The sequence below is a fragment of the Neovison vison genome, chromosome 13, assembly GCF_020171115.1.
Source record: "Neovison vison isolate M4711 chromosome 13, ASM_NN_V1, whole genome shotgun sequence".
NCBI classification, from domain to species: Eukaryota; Metazoa; Chordata; class Mammalia; order Carnivora; family Mustelidae; genus Neogale; species Neogale vison.
The window spans coordinates 66,072,392-66,090,207 of record NC_058103.1 but is presented as its reverse complement, the minus strand read 5'-3'; the positions used below and the strand labels follow the sequence as shown (position 1 = coordinate 66,090,207).

Sequence of the window (17,816 nt, the reverse complement as noted above, 5' to 3'; positions counted from 1 at the left end):
TTTCATACTCTGCCACGCCATGTATGGTTCCTGCTCCAGACCTACTGAATCAGATTCTATATTTTCCCAAGTTCCCCCAAGTGATTTATATGCTCATTAAGTTTGATAAGCACTGGTCTAGAGCAGAGCAAGCTGCAGCCTGCAGACTAAATCCAGTTTCTGACAGCTTTCATAAATAAAGTTTTCTTGGAACACAGCTTTACATATTATTTATATTGTATGGGCTGCATTCATTCTGCAGGGGCAGAGTGACTGGTTGAGAAAGAGACCATATGGCCCTCAGAGCCTAAAATATACCTGGCTTTTATAGAAAAAGCTTTTCTGAACCCTGAACTAGGGAAAAAGAGGGAATATTCCCAAGTAGTGATGTGTAGTGGAAGGATTACTGGGAACTACTAGAGGTTATCCAGATCAGAGCAGAGACTGACCAAAGGGCATAGGAAGCCATTCACAGAACATATACATTGATACACGCACACGCCCCTCATCTCTTAAAATTAATATGCTTCTTAGCTAAACAAAAATAAGAAAGCCTAAAGTGTAGTTGTTGGGAATGTTAATACAAATGAACCTCATACCTAAACATCTATAATACACTGATAAGAACTTAGATATCTAAGCAATATAACCAAATATAACTAATATAACCAATATGACATAGGCTTAGACACTCAGACACACCAACAAACAAACCCCCTTCACTTTAATACAGATACAACTCTCTCCTTTTATATTTTAAAGTTGTGGGTTTTTTTTTTTAATCTAAGTAATTTCTATACCCAGTGTGGAGCTTGAACTCATGACTCACATTCTTTTCCAACTGAGCCAGCCAGGCACCTCTCTCTCCTTTTTTAAAACTAAACTTTTTACCTGGAATAATTTTAGATTTATAAAAGAATTGCAAAGATAATATAGAGAATTTCTGAATATCTTTACCCATTTCCCCTAATGTTGTCATTTCATATTACCATGTTACATTTATCAGATCTAAAAAACCAACATGGGTAGCATTATTATTGACTAAACTCAGACTATTCTCATGTTTCACTCACACAAAAAAAAAATTTAAGATTTTGTTTATTTATTTGAGAAAGAGAGTGAGACCAAGAGAAAAAGAGTGCATACACAGAAGGAGAGAGAGAAGCAGGCTCTCCACAGAGCAGAGAGCCCAGTGTGAGGCTCCATCATGGGACCCTGGGATTGTGATTTGAGCCAAAAACAGATGCTTAACGTACTGAGCCACCCATGTGCCCCTCACCAAAAAATTTTTTAAGTTTCTTTATTTATTTTTAAGTAATCGGTACACCTAAAGTGGAACTCAAACTCACAGCCCCAAGATCAAGAGTGACATTCTGCTCTGAGCCAGCCAGGCACCCCTTGCCAATTTTTTATTAATGTCCTTTTTCTGTTCAGGATCCCCTCCAGGATACCACATTGCATGTAGTCACCATTATCTCCTTACTCTCCTCTGATCTCTTACAGTTTCTCACACTTCTCTTGTTTTTCATGATCTTAACAATTTGGGGAAATACAGGTGGGATTTTTTTTTTAGAATGTCCTTTCATTTGCTTTTTGTTTGTTTGTTTTCTACTGCATTTTCACATGATTAGAATGGGCTGTGGGTTTGGGGAAGAATACCACAGAGATGAAGTACTTTTCTCATCACATCGTATCAGGGGACATGACATGACTGATGATGCTAGCCTTCATCAGTTGGGCAAGGTGGTGTGTGCCAGGTTTCTCTGCTGTGAGGATACCATTTTCTATTTCCACATGCTGTCTTTTGGAAGTGAGTCACTAAGTCCTCCTTACCCTCCAGTGAATGGGTGGGAGAATTTAAGCTCCACCTCCTGAAGGAGAGCCTCTCAACAGATGGGGACCTATCTCCTACGGAAAGCCTTTCGCTTTTATGAAAGACCTACTTAGTACCCGTTTTCGTTGACTGAAATAAATTCAAAAAGAATTTTCACTTTCAGGAGAAAAGGCGGAAAGCGAAAATAGCGTTGAGCATTTGTTTTGCAGTGAGCAGTTTCGGAAGCAATGTGCACCCCGACAGCCAGAGAGATCCCCGCCAAGCTCCTTCCCCGGGAACTACACTCAGCATGACAGCATCGAGCTGCCAGAGCTTGGAGCTGTGTCCCTGAGCATCTGTGCTTTCTCTCCATTTATTTTGTACATCCCTTAGCAAGATGGGTCCTAAGGCATCAGAAAAGCCTGAGAGAGGTTATTTTTTATGTCTGGGAATGCTCAAAAATCTTCCCATATAAATCAATAGTAATTGCTTCTTTGCTGTACCGCCATTTTTGGCTTGGTAAAGGTTTCCCAGGAGCAGTCTACTTTCAGAGAGCAGGGGGAAACCTATATATGGGATTCTTCTGTCCTGTTTATTTATTCAATCATGTATTTATATCAGTATGTACTAATGTATACTTATTGTATACTCTAGGTAATCTGATACTTTGTTATTTGTTGTCCAGATTGTTTTGAGCTTTGGCCACTGGGAGCTCTTCCCAGATTGTCTGGTCTTTTTTTTTTTTTTTTTTTAAACAGTCTTTATTGAGATATAATTCAGGTACCATATAATTCACCCATTTAAAGTATACAATTCAGTGGCTTTTATATATGCACATTTGTTCAACTATCATTACAACGCTATTCCTCTTAGACCTCCCATCCCAAACCCCCATCCCCTGGCAAGCCTTAATCTATTTACTTTCCTTGTAGATTTCCCCATTCCGGACATTTCATATAAATGGAATCATATAATATATTGTCCTTGTGACTGGCTTCTTTCAGTTAGCATGATGTTTTCAATGTTCATCTTTCTAATCTCTTTTTGTTTGTTTTATGTCTTATTTTTGTATGGTTTCTGTCTAGTCTCTATAATCGTTACTCAGATCTTGCTTCTACATAATTATAATCCATGTGGTATAGAATTTGGTATTCTGATTTTGTGACTTTATTATATCTACATTTTCCCCATTTTTCTGCATAGTCTGCATATTTTTCTTTTTTAAAAAAATTATTTAAATCCAATTAACATATAATGTACTATTGGTTTCAGAGGTAGAGGTCAGTGATTCATCAGTCTTACATAACACCCAGTGCTCATTACATCACTTGGCCTCCCTAATGTCCATCACCCAGTTACCTCATCCCCCACCCCTCCTCCAGCAACCCTCAGTTTCTTTCCTATGCTTAAGAGTCTCATGGTCCCTTGCATGGTTATTTTAATGGTTAAAAAATATCAAGTTGGTGTTCATTTAACACTTGGTTCTCAGATTGTAATGTCAGCTTGTTTCATTTCTCACTATTATAAATATTTTCATGCCTGTGGATTTAAACTTATACCTTAGGATAGAGTACCAAAACAGAAATGCTTGAGGTAAACAGTAGAATCATTTTCATGATTTTTTTGGTTAAATTCTATCAAGTTACACTGTAAAAAAATTTGTAACAATTTAAGGGGCCACTCACAATGTATACATATACACCTATCTGTTTCCTTATAATCTTACCAGCATTCCTTTCTAGTTTAATATACAATAAGAAAGGAAATGAAAGAAGTCAGTGTGTTAAATGTTTTACAAGAATTACATCATTTACCTCATTTGATCTTCCACTACCACTCTGTAAAGTAATTGTTGCTCCCAGTTAACCAAGCAAAGGCTGAGTGCCAGAGACTTCCCCGGTTACAGCCAGAGGGCAAATACCAAAGGTCAAGTCCTGGAAGATTGCAGAAATCCAAGCCCTCTTGTTAAGAACTAAGGCCAGAGAAAGAATGGGAGCCAAGGCCCTGGATCAAGGGGACAAAGACCAGGAAAGCCTGAACTAGACTGAGTCAACAGGAAGTGCTCCTGATGAGTTCCAAGATGCCTCTCTTCAGTGCCCTTTTATAGGCTCCAGCCAGGGCTTTGTGAGCGTACCTGGTTCATTCAAAGGTTCCAGAAGAGAATAACCACCAAATTAGTCACTTGGCATCTTAGAGTTCGATCACATTTAGGTTTAAGAAATAAAGTTACTATACATGCATGCATATTTACATGTAAATTAATAGAAAGTCTAGAGGAATATGCACCAAACTTAAAAACATTGGTTTATATCTTTGAGGAAGACTGATAGGCTTTGGGGCAGGAGTCAGGGTACCAGAGTACTTTATGTGTCTGCTTTGTTTGAATACTGATGTAGGGATTTTATTAAGGGGAAATTATCACTTTAAAAATGTTTTCATTATTTCATTCATTCAACAAACATTTATTGGATAATCTCTTACACTAGGCACTGTGCAAAGATCTGTAATAAGATATGAAACCTACCCGCAAGTTCATGTTCTAATACAGTGTTTTTCAAACGTTGGGCCATAGTTCTTTAGTGGCTTCTGAAATTAAAAATCTGTGGATCATATTGTATTATAACCCTAAGTATAAAATAAAATGTCTGTGAGTCTCTACTGATATAAATAAGTGATTGAGTAAATAAATAATAGGGTACAGTAGACAGATCTCCTGTGCAGTAGAATTCCAAATAATTTACATAGGTACTTTTTCTTCAAGGAGATGGAACATAACTTCCCAACCGTTAAATGTGGGCTACATATAATGACTTCCCTCCAAAGAGTATGGTGTGGAAAGGATAACTTTATATTACAGAAACCTAACAAAACTGTTTCAGCCAGTTACCAAGATCAGGTTCAACAGTGATAGATCACGTTGATAGTATGTGTATTTTGTGTGTTGGGGCTCAGTCTGTTAAGCGTCTGCTTTTGGCTCAGGTCATGATCCCAGGGCCCTGGGATCAAGCCCTGCATTGGGCTCCTCATTCAGCAGGAAGCCTGCTTCTCCCTCCCACCCCCCCTGCTTGTGTTCCCTCTCTTGCTATCTCTCAGGTGTCAAATAAATAAACAAAATCTTAAAAAAAAATGCATTTATCTATGTAACCCAAACACCTCACACCTACATTTTTTATAAAATGCCACAAAAATCACTAGAGTACAATATACGCAGAATGGATAGGTATTGTTTGGTGAACATCATATATAACTGAATCAGATATGTATATACAGGTATGCTGGGTCACAATAAAAAAGTAAAAATCACTGGTTTTGTAGGAGAGCTTAGTATGTAATCAAATTCAGCCACCTGAATTTGATGCTTAATAAGCTTAAATGAACCTCTAATGACACGAATACACTGAGCAAGGCAAAGAGGCACTGTGACAGATTAAAGACGGCATCAGATGATGAGTCAGAGGACCAGAATTCAAGACTTTACTCTACATCTCAGATTATCCATTTTCCCATCTGCAAAATGAAGGGAGTGCACATCAGGGCTGACAGATACAAGACGCATATGTTGCCACACCCTGCTTCCTAACCTGCAGCTGACATACTCATCATTCATGGCATCCGTTTGAACCTAAACAGTTGCAGAATCCTTCCAAACACAGTGCTCAAAGCAGCACATACAGTTAGTCACGGTTGGCACCCAAGTTACAATCTATTTGTCATCTCTGGATGACAGTCTCGGAATACACCATCAGAAATATGAAAACTGGGTGTGCCTGGGTGGCTCAGTGGGTTAAAGCCTCTGCCTTTGGCTCAGTTCATGGTCCCAGGGTCCTGGGATCGAGCCCTGCGTTGGGCTCTCTGCTCGGCAGGGAGTCTGCTTCCTCCTCTCTCTCTGCCTGCCTCTCTACCTACTTGTGATCTCTGTCAAATAAATAAATAAAATCTTTAAAAAAAAAAAAGAAATATGAAAACTGTACCCAATTCAGCATACATTTCAGTTGTTCCTCTCCTTTCTCTAGGCATTCAGTTTGTGTCATAAAGGGTCTTGGGATATTGATCTGCTCATATTCTACTATGATTATACCAAACTTCCTCATCTTGGCCTTTAGGCATCCTGACATTCTTCGTGTAGGACTTTCCTCAGTGAAATTTCCCTTCCTTCTCTGTCCTCAATTCACACAGGCTCTTGGGTGTGGAATCCCCTAGGTCCTGGCAATCAAAACATCTTCCCCAGCCTGTGTTGTTGAATGCAAAGAGTTTTATAAACAGAGGAAGTTCATACCTGCTTCCTGGCTACTCCCAGCACTTGTCTAGGCATATTCTTTCCTTATTGCCCTACCTCAGTTTTATAATTATTTGATTTCTCTCCTCCCTGATGATTAGTAACCAGGAGAGTTACTTAAAGCATTCATCTTCTGTTCTCAAACATGTACTTGTCTCTGAGTCTCCACATTGTATATTTCGGCTTTGTGTATTTTATAATGGAGTTTACAGCTTTACTTGTCTACTTTATTACCACTGTGTAATCCTACAGTTATAAATTGTGTAATTGTTTATGAGCATGCAAAAAAAAAAAAAAAAGATGATGTATTTGAGCCTTTAGATGCCTTCAGCTACTATTTTCAAGACTTGCATCCTAATGAGTATCAATTCAACACGCCCTTGTTTGTTATCCTTGTTCCTGAAGTCAGTGGGAAGGAATGCTGTGCTTGTTAAGGTAGAAACCAATTTGAGCCTTTGGTGTAACATCTCAGTGGGATCATTTTACGTCTCATTTTACCGTAAACTTAACACAGCCAGACGTTTAAAGGCAAAGGTTTGGGCATGAGTACCTTTGAGATGTTATCTTTTTATTTAAAAAAGAGAGAGAGAGAGAGTAGGGGGAGGGGCAAAGGGAAAGGAGACTAGCAGACCTGCTGAGCAGGGGGCCCCTGACGGGGCTAGATCCCAGGACCCTGAGATCATGACCTGAGCCAAAACCAGAAGTCGTCTAGACACTCAACTGACTAAAGCCACCCAGGTCCCCAAGACAGTAGCTTTTTTCTAGCTGGCAGCTGGAATCCAGAGTATAGGATTGTAATTTCTAAATTTCATGAAGATTCTTTTAAAATAACTTTGCTGGGATGCCTGGGTGGCTCAGTTGGTTAGGTGGCTGCCTTCGGCTCAGGTCATGATTCCAGAGTCTTGGGATCGAGTCCCACATAGGTCTCCTTGCTCAGCCTGCTTCTCCCTCTGCCTCTGCCTGCCACTCTGTCTGCCTGTGCTCACTCTCTCTGACAAATAAATAAATAAAATCTTTTAAAAAATAAATAAAATAAAATAACTTTGCTAAACAGCAATAAAAGAATGGGTGGTAACTTAATTTACTGGTCTCCAGCCATAATTTACTGGCAGTAATTTGTGAGAATAAAAGCAGCACTTAATACCAAATGACTAAACGGAGTATGTTGCAATCCCACCTACAGTAGTGAGCTTATCTTCCTGGAAGAGGGAGTGAATGACTACAGCCCCCCCCCCCCCCCCCCGCATGGCACAGCTGCCATGTCCCCCGCTGAGCTGTTCTCCAGAACATCCTGCCCTGTGCCCTCAATGAACATGGCAGCCCAGGTTTTGCCAGACTGGGCCTGGCTCTTTCTAGCTGTTTGTGTTTGGCATTGTTGTGAGATAACCACCTGTCTGATACGGTTTAGGAAATAAGAGATGAGCTTGGGGGGGTGGGGCAAAGAATAATACAAAATGTAGTCCAAGAATTATCCTGTAACCTGTTGCAACTTTTCTGTAAAATTATTCCAAATTTTAAAAGTTCATTTAACGGGCGCCTGGGTGGCTCAGTGGTTTAAGGCCTCTGCCTTCGGCTCGGGTCATGATCCCAGGGTCCTGGGATGGAGCCCTGCATCGGGCTCTCTGCTTGGCAGGGAGCCTGCTTCCTCCTCTCTCTCTCTCTCTCTCTGCCTGCCTCTCTGCCTATTTGTGATCTCTTCTATCAGATAAATGAATAAAATCTTTATAAAAATAAACAAAAGTTCATTTAAGAGGGGCACTTGGGTGGCTCAGTTGGTTAAGCACCTGCCTTCGGCTCAGGTCATGATCCCAGAGTCCTGGGATGAGCCCCATATCCGGCTCCCTGCTCAGCGGGAGGCCTGCTTCTCCCTCTCCCACTCCCCCTTCTTATGTTCCATCTCTCACTGTCATTCTGTCAAATAAATAGTAAAATCTTAAAAAATTTTAAAAAGTTAATTTAAAAACTATTATTAATGGGACGCCTGGATGGCTCAGTCTGTTGGGCCGCTGCCTTCGGCTTGGGTAGTGGTCCCAGGGTCCTGGGATCAAGTCCCTTATGGAGCTCCTTGCTCGGCGGGGAGCCTGCTTCTCTCTCTGCCTCTACCTGCCACTCTGCCTGCTTGTGCGCTCTTTCTCTCTCTCTGTTTCTGTCTCTCTCTCTCTCTCTCTCTGACAAATAAATAAATAAATAATATATTTTTTAAAAAAAGAACTATTATTAACCTTGGTGTTTTGCACTTAATTTTCACAGCTACTACAAAATGTGAATATGATACTGTCAAGGGAGTCAGGGAGACAGCTCCAATGCTCCTGATGAAAGAAGCACTGGCCATTGGTCAGTATTGTGCTCTCTTGCCCTGATCATTTCGAAATCTATAGCAAGTGTAGGAAGACCCAACACGAGTTTCATTATAGATAAGTTAGAAATAAAATTGCAAGCATGGACCCTTGGGAGTGATGAGGACAAATGAGGGGGTGCCTGGCATGTGCCTGGCTTCTGAGCTGCTTCTTATTTCTGACACAAGTAATCTAGAGACTTTGGGGATCCTTCCATCCCTGAACTTCAATTTGATTGGCCTTAGAGTGGGGATAACACAAGTAGCTGCCTCAGAGAATTATGGGAATTAAGGAATATAGGAAAATTGCTTGGTAGAGAACCTTCCATACGACATGTTAGAGGGCCTTGGTGGGGGGCTTTAGCAAATTGTGGAGATTACTACTACTGTTCCCAACACTGAAGAAAGAAAACTTCACTGTAGAGCTTGTCTCTCCTGTCCATAAAATAAAGTTCAGGTGCCCTCACCTTATAAACTCTTTAAGACCTTTCTGCATTTTATATGTGTGTGACTTGAGCAGTGTTATCAATGTTTTTGTAAATATTTACTATGTTTTGTATTTCACTTAATTCCAACAACTTTTGCTTTAATAAAATGTTCTAAACATTGGGGAAAAAATCACCACTTCTTTATCTTTGTATTCTCTTGGTACCTGACACATAGTTGGTGCCCAACAAAAATGATGAATCTATTGAACAAATACAAGTAGCAGAATTATTGGGGAAATTCAAAAATGTTTTGAAAGAGGGGCACCTAGGTGGCCCAGATCTTGATCTCAGGGTTGTGAGTTCAAACCCCACATTAGGCTCTGCACTGGGCATGGAGCCTACTTTAAAAAAAAAAAGTTTTGGAGTATAACTAATGAAGATTTCTGTTTAGCTTTTTTTTTTTTAAACATTTTATTTATTTATTTGACAGAGAGAGATCACAAGTAGGCAGAGAGAGAGGAGGAAGCAGGCTCTCCACGGAGCAGAGGGCACGTAGTTTTTTGGTTTTTTTTTTTTAAGATTTTATTTATTTATTTGACAGAGAGAGAAACACAGTGAGAGAGGGAACACAAGCAGGGGGAGTGGCAGAGGGAGAAGCAGGCTTCCCACGAAGCAGGGAGCCTGATGTGGGGCTTAACGACTGAGCCACCCAGGCACTCTTCTAGTTTTGGGGTTTTTTTTTAACTTTTTTTTTTAGATTTGATTTGCTTATTTGACAGAGGGAGAGTGAGAGAGAGCACAAGCAGGGGGAATGGCAGGCAGAGAGAGATGGAGAAGCAGGGACTTGATCTCAGAACCCTGGGATCATGACCTGAGCCAAAGGCAGAGCTTAAGCAACTGAGCCACCTAGGCGCCCCCTATGTTTACTTATTTATTAAAACCTTGTTTAATTTATAGGAGCGAAGACCAGTATTATCAGATCACATTTTATTTACTCCTGGTTCATCTACAAAATACATCTAATATTATTGATCTTAACTTTCTGTTGTTCCTTCATCCTTCAGGTTCTAATTACAGCCACCCCTTGACATAACTTTTGAACTATCTGGAAAAATACCGCCCAGGGGAAAAAAAAATGATAAAATTTTTCCTCATGGTGAATAAACAAGGACAGACCCGACTTTCTAAATACTATGAACACGTGGAGATCAATAAGCGTACACTTCTGGAAACGGAAGTCATAAAGAGCTGTCTCTCCCGATCTAATGAACAAGTAAGTTTCTGGTTCTCTCTTTTATCTCCGCATTCAACTTGGCAAGGGCAGATCTGTTATTACCGAGTCTCAAGGGCCATCATTTTCTTTGAACTACATTCTTCCAACAGCTATTAGGGAAAATAACAAATGAAGTGAATGAAGACTGAAGCATAGCTCTCTTTTACATCCCCTTAAGGAAAATACAAACGAGGAAAACCAGGAAAAGCCTTGAGTTCTTATTCAAATCCGGGTATTTGTCTGAAATTTATTCCATCTAATAGACATACCTTCTTTTTTTTCCATATGAATTTAGCCCTTGGGTATTCCCAGCAGGTAGCTCTCTTTAAGCCAAGAGATGAAGGTCAGATGATTGGTATAGAGGTAAGCACTTGAGATACATTTTGTGCCAGGAATAGTGGCATGATTCTCATGTAGACCATAGTTTTTTCTGCTTATCATCTTGTAAACACCCACATAATCCGACAACTAGTGGTTAAAAAAAAAAAAATTTATTTGAACTTGTTTTATTTTATGATGTAGATGTAGATGGGGTAAGTGGAAGTTAAAAATTCATATGACACAACAAATCTACCCATTCTGTCAAAATGGAAGTTAAACAAAATTATTAAAATAATAACAAATAGGAAGTTTAGGAACTGAGTCTATTTTTACAAAGAGTTTTAATTGGAGACGTACTTAATCCGGGTCCTGAACTTTGAATCTATTGGAAATCACTGAATAAACTGCAGCGAAATCAGAAAGCTTGTTTAAATCACCCATTAATTTTGCCCGTTCTCCATTTCATAGCATATGTAGAAAGGCCGCCTGCGGGAACCACTGCTAGGTCTTAAAATATTAAGGTACATCAGTGCTCAGAAGTTACATGTTGGAACCGTGTTTCCTTTGGCTCCTAAATTGATTTTCCAGTCTCAACATCTCAGAGTCCTGTTTGAATTACTGTTTGGGCCGGCTGTGGCACATATTGCTTCATGCAGTTGTCAAAGGGAAAGGGGAACTATTAAAGGGCTATGCTAATAGACACTTTAAATAAAGATAAACTCAAGAAGCATTCCTGTTGAATCTTTCTGCAGAATGCAGGCACTGCACAGTTTCAAACACCATCTTCATGGATACGTTACCTTTTGAAATACATGCTTTGGAACGAATATATTGTGAGATATTTTTGAAGTATTCCGAATTCTTTTTTTAAAGATTTTATTTATTGAGAGAGAGAGAAAGCGAGGGTGAGAGAGCGAGAGAGAGAGAGAGAATGAGCTAAGGTGGAGGGGTAGAGGGAGAGGGAGGAGCAGACTCCCCCTGACCAGGGAGCCCCATGTGTGCACAATCCCAGGACCCTGGGATCATGACCTGAGCCAAAGGCAAACACTTAACTGAGTGAGCCTCCCAGGCGCCCCCTGAATTATTCTAGATTTTAAAAGGAACCCAGTGGGCTTTGGGATAATTAGGTACTGAACAATCTCAGCTTAGTTTTTATTTTATCCACAGATGTGCGTTGTTAACTTTTTTTTTTTTTCCAGACTCCTGAGAGGCTTTGAAAAATGTTCTTCAGTTCTTTCAGATAGCTTGTGTTTCAGGCACCTGGGTGGCTCAGTTGGTTAAGCCTCTGCGTTCAGCTCAGGTCATGATCCCAGGGTCCTGGGATCAAGCCCCATATCGTGCTTCTCCCTCTGCTGCTTTGCATGCTTGTATGCTCTCTATCTGTGTTAAATAAATAAAATCTTAAAAAAAAAAATGGGTTGTGTTTTCTTGAAAGATCTAACTGAGCAGAGATCACACTGGCTCTACAGTGAGCCAAAAGCGGCAGAGTCATCCTGCATTTCTTACCTTTATTCTAATTTTAAATAAGAGCCTCAAATGCCTTCATTTTATAGATGGTCAAGTGCCTTAACCATGGAAGAAATTTCATAATTAAAACTTACAGCTTCAGGGGTGCCTGGGTGGCTCAATGGGTTAAGCCTCTGCCTTCAGCTCAGGTCATGATCTCAGGGTCCTGGGATCGAGCCCTGCATCGGGCTCCCTGCTCAGCAGAGAGCCTGCCTCTCCCTCCCCCTCTGCCTACTTGTGATTTCTCTATCAAATAAATAAATAAAATCTTTAAAGAAAAAAAATTTACAGCTTCATCTCCAGATGCATCTGGGTGCCCAGGAGTTATCCCAGTGCAGATAGCCATAGAGTTCATGTGCAGTCACATTTGGTCAAGCACACCCAGAAGTCCAAAGGAAGGGCAGCACTGTGCCTTAGGCTACTACCCAATTCCTGCCTACCCATTGCCTTCCCAATATGCATTGTACAATTGCTGTAGGAAAGATGAATGGGAAGGGAGTTATTCTAACCACCAGCCCATGGTGGTAAACTTGTTTTTAATTCATAAGAAGCAATGTTTATGATGGGAGATTTTGTCTAGCATCTGCCCCACAAAAGCCAAAACTTTAAATAATTTATAAAAGAGTCTACATGGATTCTTTTCATGGGTCTAGGAAAAAGAAATCAGGATTCTTTTTCCATGTGTGTATGCTGTATATATTTGGCTATTCATTCGCTATTAAATAGTACAAAACTAAATCTCTAATTGCTTCCCGAAGAGCCTAGGGGAGATGAAAAGAAGAAAATCTTCTTTGTCATGTTGGCATCTTTTCATGTTGGAGGCAGTTTAAAATTATTCAGTACCTTTGCCGGCTGATTTCCACACAGAGTAAAGCAAAGGAATGAGAAGGAATACAGGTGGGAACCCATGGGGATGCTCCAAGCCTTTTTTCCTAGACTCTTCTCTGCCTCCCACTAGAGATGCTTCCAAGTAGTCCCACGAATATTGTGAGGAGGCAACCAACAGGCAACCAACCAAAAGTGTGTAACATTTTAATATTGTATATTTCTAGGACAGTGTTAACGAGTACTAAAATCAGAACCTAGAAATTATGCAAGCCATTTTGAAGAAATCCATGCCAACCGTAGGAATTAATATCTAATTATGTTTTATTTCTAGTGCTCTTTCATTGAATTTAAGGATTTTAAGCTGATATATCGACAGTATGCAGCTCTATTCATTGTGGTTGGAGTTAACGACACTGAGGTAAGATAACAGAAGAGCCTATGGAAAATGCGAGAAAATTAGGAATGACAGTCTGAGTAAAAAATAATTTTTTTAAAGATTCTATTTAGGGGTGCCTGGGTGGCTCAGTGGGTTAAGCCTCTGCCTTTGGTTCAGGTAGTGATCCCAGGGTCCTGGGATTGAGCCCCGCATCAAGCTCTCTGCTTGGCGGGGAACCTGCTTCCTCCTCTCTCTCTGCCTGCTGCTCTTCCTATGTGTGATTTCTCTCTTTGTCAAATAAATAAATAAAATCTTTTTAAAAAAAGTCTCTGACAGAGAGAGAGCACAAGCTGGGGGAGCAACAGAGAGAGAGGAAGAAGAAGGCTCCCCACCAAGCAAGAAGCCTGACTGGGGACTCGATCCCAGGACCCTGGAATCATGACCCAAGCCAAAGGCAGACACTTAACCAACTGAGCCACCCAGGCACCCTGACAGTCTGACTTTTAGTCCTCCTTAAATTGACATTTTCTTCCCTACTTGCCTATCTAAGAATTATCTTGACTCGTAAAAGGATCTTGGTTTCTATCAAGGCCAGGGAAAGCTGTGTGGAAGAAAAATATCTGGGATTTTTCTTGAATTATATGAGCAGCATGGGTAAACACAAAACCATAGAATGTTTTCCCCGACCCTAGGCAATACCAGGTTCTTGCTCTTGTTCTGTGTGGCTCAGTGGGGCAACTGAGACAGGGGTAGAGGCCAGTCAGATGTGGCATTAAATATTGGCTGACAGGGCGCCTGGGTGGCTCAGTGGGTTAAGCCGCTGCCTTCGGCTCAGGTCATGATCTCAGGGTTCTGGGATCGAGTCCCGCATCGGGCTCTCTGCTCAACAGGGAGCCTGCTTCCTCCTCTCTCTCTCTGCCTGCCTCTCTGCCTACTTGTGATCTCTCTCTGTCAAATAAATGAATAAAATCTTCAAAAAAAAATTTAAAAAAAAAATATTGGCTGACAGATCAGAAGCTAGAGCAAACTATAAATATGATTGTGTTAATAATGAATTTCCTCAGATTTAGTTCACCTTTCCAGAAACAATAGAACCTATGGCTATTGAATCCATGAAAAGGCATTTTAAGATTTAAGATACCTCAGAATTTCAGTTGATTGTTTTTTTATCCATGAACCAAACCTGGAGGTAGTTCCCCGTCTTCCCAAATGGAAAAAATGGTGGCATGAAGAACCAAAAACATTGTTTCAGCCAGTTGATGATAAAGTCAGGGAGCAGAGCTCAAAACCCTAAACACTAGACCCAATCTGGTTTCAGTCCAGTTACGTTCACTGGGGACTTAAAATCCTAGAGGTTAAGATTTTCGATTCTCTCTCCGTTGGTAAGCTTCTTTCAAACAAGTGAGTCCTAGAACTATTCTGAATATTTGTCAGAGTCTAATTACATACGGGCCATACTAAAACTAATTGTGCCCTTCCTTTTTTATTTCAGAACGAGATGGCCATTTATGAATTCATCCATAATTTTGTGGAAGTGTTAGATGAGTACTTCAGCCGAGTGGTAAGTCTGATGACTAAAAAATGGCTTTTGTCCTCCACCCATTTTCCCAGAAATGGGTCTATATCAAGAACCTGTGTTCATACAGAGCTTTAATGTGTAAACGTTAAAACTCAGATGATCCCACCTTTTCTTTACCTTTCCTTCTTGTTCATCCAAAGGGTTGCAAAACACTGTGTGCCTTAGATCTTTATAAAGAACCAGTTCTACAAGCCTAAGAATCTCTTATGTCTTTCTTTTAATCAAGAGACTTTGTATTTAACTTATTTTTTCTGTCTCCCTTCCTAAGACACTAGGAACCTTTTTAGTTTAGGAATTATTTCCATCCACACGTTTGCTTTGATGACCAAAATCACCTCCCCTTAAGGTATACATAAGTTCCTTTCCTACAGCCCCCTTCTTAAAGACTTTATTTATTTATCTGAGACAGAGAGAGGGTGTGAATGCAAGAGTGGGGAGAGGGGCAGAGGGCGAGGGAGAGAATCTCAAGCAGACTCCCCTGAGAGTGGAGCCTGGCACAGGGCTCAATCTAGTGTCCCTGAAATCATGACCCAAGCCAAAATCAAGAGTAGAACGCCCAACGGAGGGGCCTCCCAACAGCCCCCTTTCTTAAAAACAAAACAAAACCAAAAACCCCAGCTATACTGAAATTGAATTTACATACCCCCAAACTCACCCATCTAACATACACAGGTTGTAATATTTACACACTTGTGCAGCCATCAGCAAAGTCAATTTTAGAATATTTCATAACCACCACAAAATCACTGTATCCTTAAGAACTTTGACTTAATATATTAGAGAAGATGCTTATTCCACCATTAATAATTTTATTCTTACCATGGTTCTCTTTATAAAGTTAATCACTCATCATGTAACATTAGTATACAAGTATTTTTTAAGAAAACTTATAAAAACAAAAGAACCCTAACAATGTAAAACAACAACAGCAGAATATTTTACAGCCCCAAACAAACAGCATTGCTATTAGCATTTCCTTCCCAATGATCGGGCTCCCTTGCTCCAGGCTCTGGGTAATCACCAATTTACTTTTTGTTCGATAGGCTTGCCTGTTCTAGATTTTTTATTTATATAGACTTGTACAATATATGGTCTTTTATGACTTTATTTTTTTTACTTAGCATGATATTTTCAAGATCCATCCACGTTATAGCATGTGTCAGTACTTCTTTCCTTTTTTTTTTTTTTCATGATGTCTGCAGCTTTCTTTGAATTGGTTATTAGGCCAGGAAGGAGGAAGGAGAGGAGAGGAAAGGAGAGGAGGAAGGGAGGGGGAAAGGGTAAGGACAAAGGTTGGGGGGAGGACAGGGGAAAAAGGAGAGGGGAGGGGGAGAAACTTTTGTTTGAAATGTTGAATGTTTGACAGCTTTCATAATAAAAACAGTTGGGGCTGAGGGGAGTGGAGAAGACAGCCAGATAGGAGTGAAAGCAGGACCCTGGCCCAGAGGAGCTGCTTGGGAAAGCTGCTGCAGGTGAGAGGAGAGCCTGCCACCCTTCTCCTGGGCAAGGAGGGCAACCAGGGGACAGAGCAGGTATGCGCTGGACACCCAAATACAATGGGTAAAATGTGAGTAGGGTTCTGGGGAAAACACTGTTCTGGACAAAACCAAACTCCACCAGAGATCCCGACACTTATTTCAGAGATTAGCACTGTTTTCCTTCAGAATGACACAGGTATGGTAGGGGTTAGGAGCAGGACCCTGGAAGCAGAGAGCTGCCCAGAGCAGAACTCAGGAAACCTGCAAACCCTCAGATCTGGTCAGATTCAGTCCCCAGGTTAGGGTCAGTTCCGCCATGTCACACAAACACCAGAAGGACTTGCCAGCCTGAGCCTGGTCTGGACAGGTGCCAGAGCCCCCCAGAGCCTCCTTAGTGTGCCTGGGGCCCCGAGGACCCCACTCCATACAGGTCCATGCCATCCCAGACCGGGAGGCCTGGCCTCTTTACTCAGGTCTGTGTCTTGGTTACTAAGTGCCCAGAGCAGTGACCTCATCAGCACAGAGAGAACACCAGCCCCAGTTCTGCAGAAGCCAGAGTGGAAAGAGAAGAGGGGATCGGCACCAGCCAGTGGAAGGTGCCTGCAGGCACCCTACAAGTAGAGAAGAAGCTGAGACTCAGAGAGCAGGAATGGCCCTCATCACCTACTCCTGTACCACTGGTGAAACCTGCAGGCAGAACAGGGGTCAGATAGACCCCAGGTGGGAACCCAGAGTCCCTCTTCCTGGCTCTATGCCCTGGGCAGGTCACCCAGCATCTCTGAGCCCAATGGCTGCTGTGTAAAACAGGCTTGCCTATAACATCCACATACAGAGGCCTATGGGAGCAGCTGGTGAGCATGCATTTAGAGCAGTGCCTTGAGTTTATTTCCTGGCTGTGTCAATGTCCTATGGCCACTGTAACAGATGACCACAAACCAGGGGCTTACAGTGACAGAAGTTTATCCTCTCAGTTCTAGAGGCTCAAGGTGATGCTGGGTCACACTTCCTCCGAAGGCTCCAGGAGTTCTTAGGGGCCTGTGTTCCCAGGCCTGCGGCCGTATCTCTACAACCTCTGCCTGTCCACCCATGGCCTCTATTGTGTCTCTCCTCTTCTTCGAGGACACCTGTCATTGGATTGCAGGCCCACCCTAAATCCAAGCTGACCTTGTCTTGAAATCCTTAACTAATTACATCTGCAAAGACCCTAGTCCCAAATAAAGCCCCATTCTCCCCCCTCCCTTAAGGTTTTTATTTTTTTAAGTAATCTTTACACCCCATGTGGGGCTGGAACTCACGACCCTGAGATCAAAAGTCATAGGATCTACCAACTGAGCCAGTCAGGAGCCACAATAAAGCCACTTTCTGAGGTTCTAGATGGACAAGAATGGGGGTGGGGTAGCTATATCATCTCCAAATTTCATTTCTGAACAATAAGGGACTCTTTAAAATATCTGTTAGAAAAAGGGGTCTGAGCCGGCCATGATCAGGAGGCAGGGAGAAGGCGAAACTGACCCAGATAGATGTTTACTTAAATCTAGAAAGAAATACGGAGACATTTTAGCCCTTCTGAGGGAAAGACAGCAGGATGACTCCCCCATTAATAGTTCAAACTCTAAAAAGACAC

At 41.4% G+C, this 17,816-nt stretch overlaps 1 protein-coding gene across 4 annotated transcripts in view; it reads left to right on the top strand.

The window, feature by feature from the left end:
- The window catches only part of AP4S1 (adaptor related protein complex 4 subunit sigma 1), a 56,823-nt gene that overhangs the window by 18,452 nt on the left and 20,555 nt on the right, over positions 1-17,816 (top strand). For 3 of the 4 annotated variants that reach the window (XM_044230504.1, XM_044230501.1, XM_044230503.1), the window contains exons 2-4: positions 9,896-10,104; positions 13,091-13,177; positions 14,628-14,696. In XM_044230504.1, coding sequence (XP_044086439.1) covers positions 9,967-10,104; positions 13,091-13,177; positions 14,628-14,696 — 294 coding nt within the window. In that variant the 5' untranslated portion in view covers positions 9,896-9,966. Of the gene's footprint in view, positions 1-8,318; positions 8,403-9,895; positions 10,105-13,090; positions 13,178-14,627; positions 14,697-17,816 lie in introns of all 4 variants that reach the window. The other variant, XM_044230502.1, reaches the window with a different exon arrangement.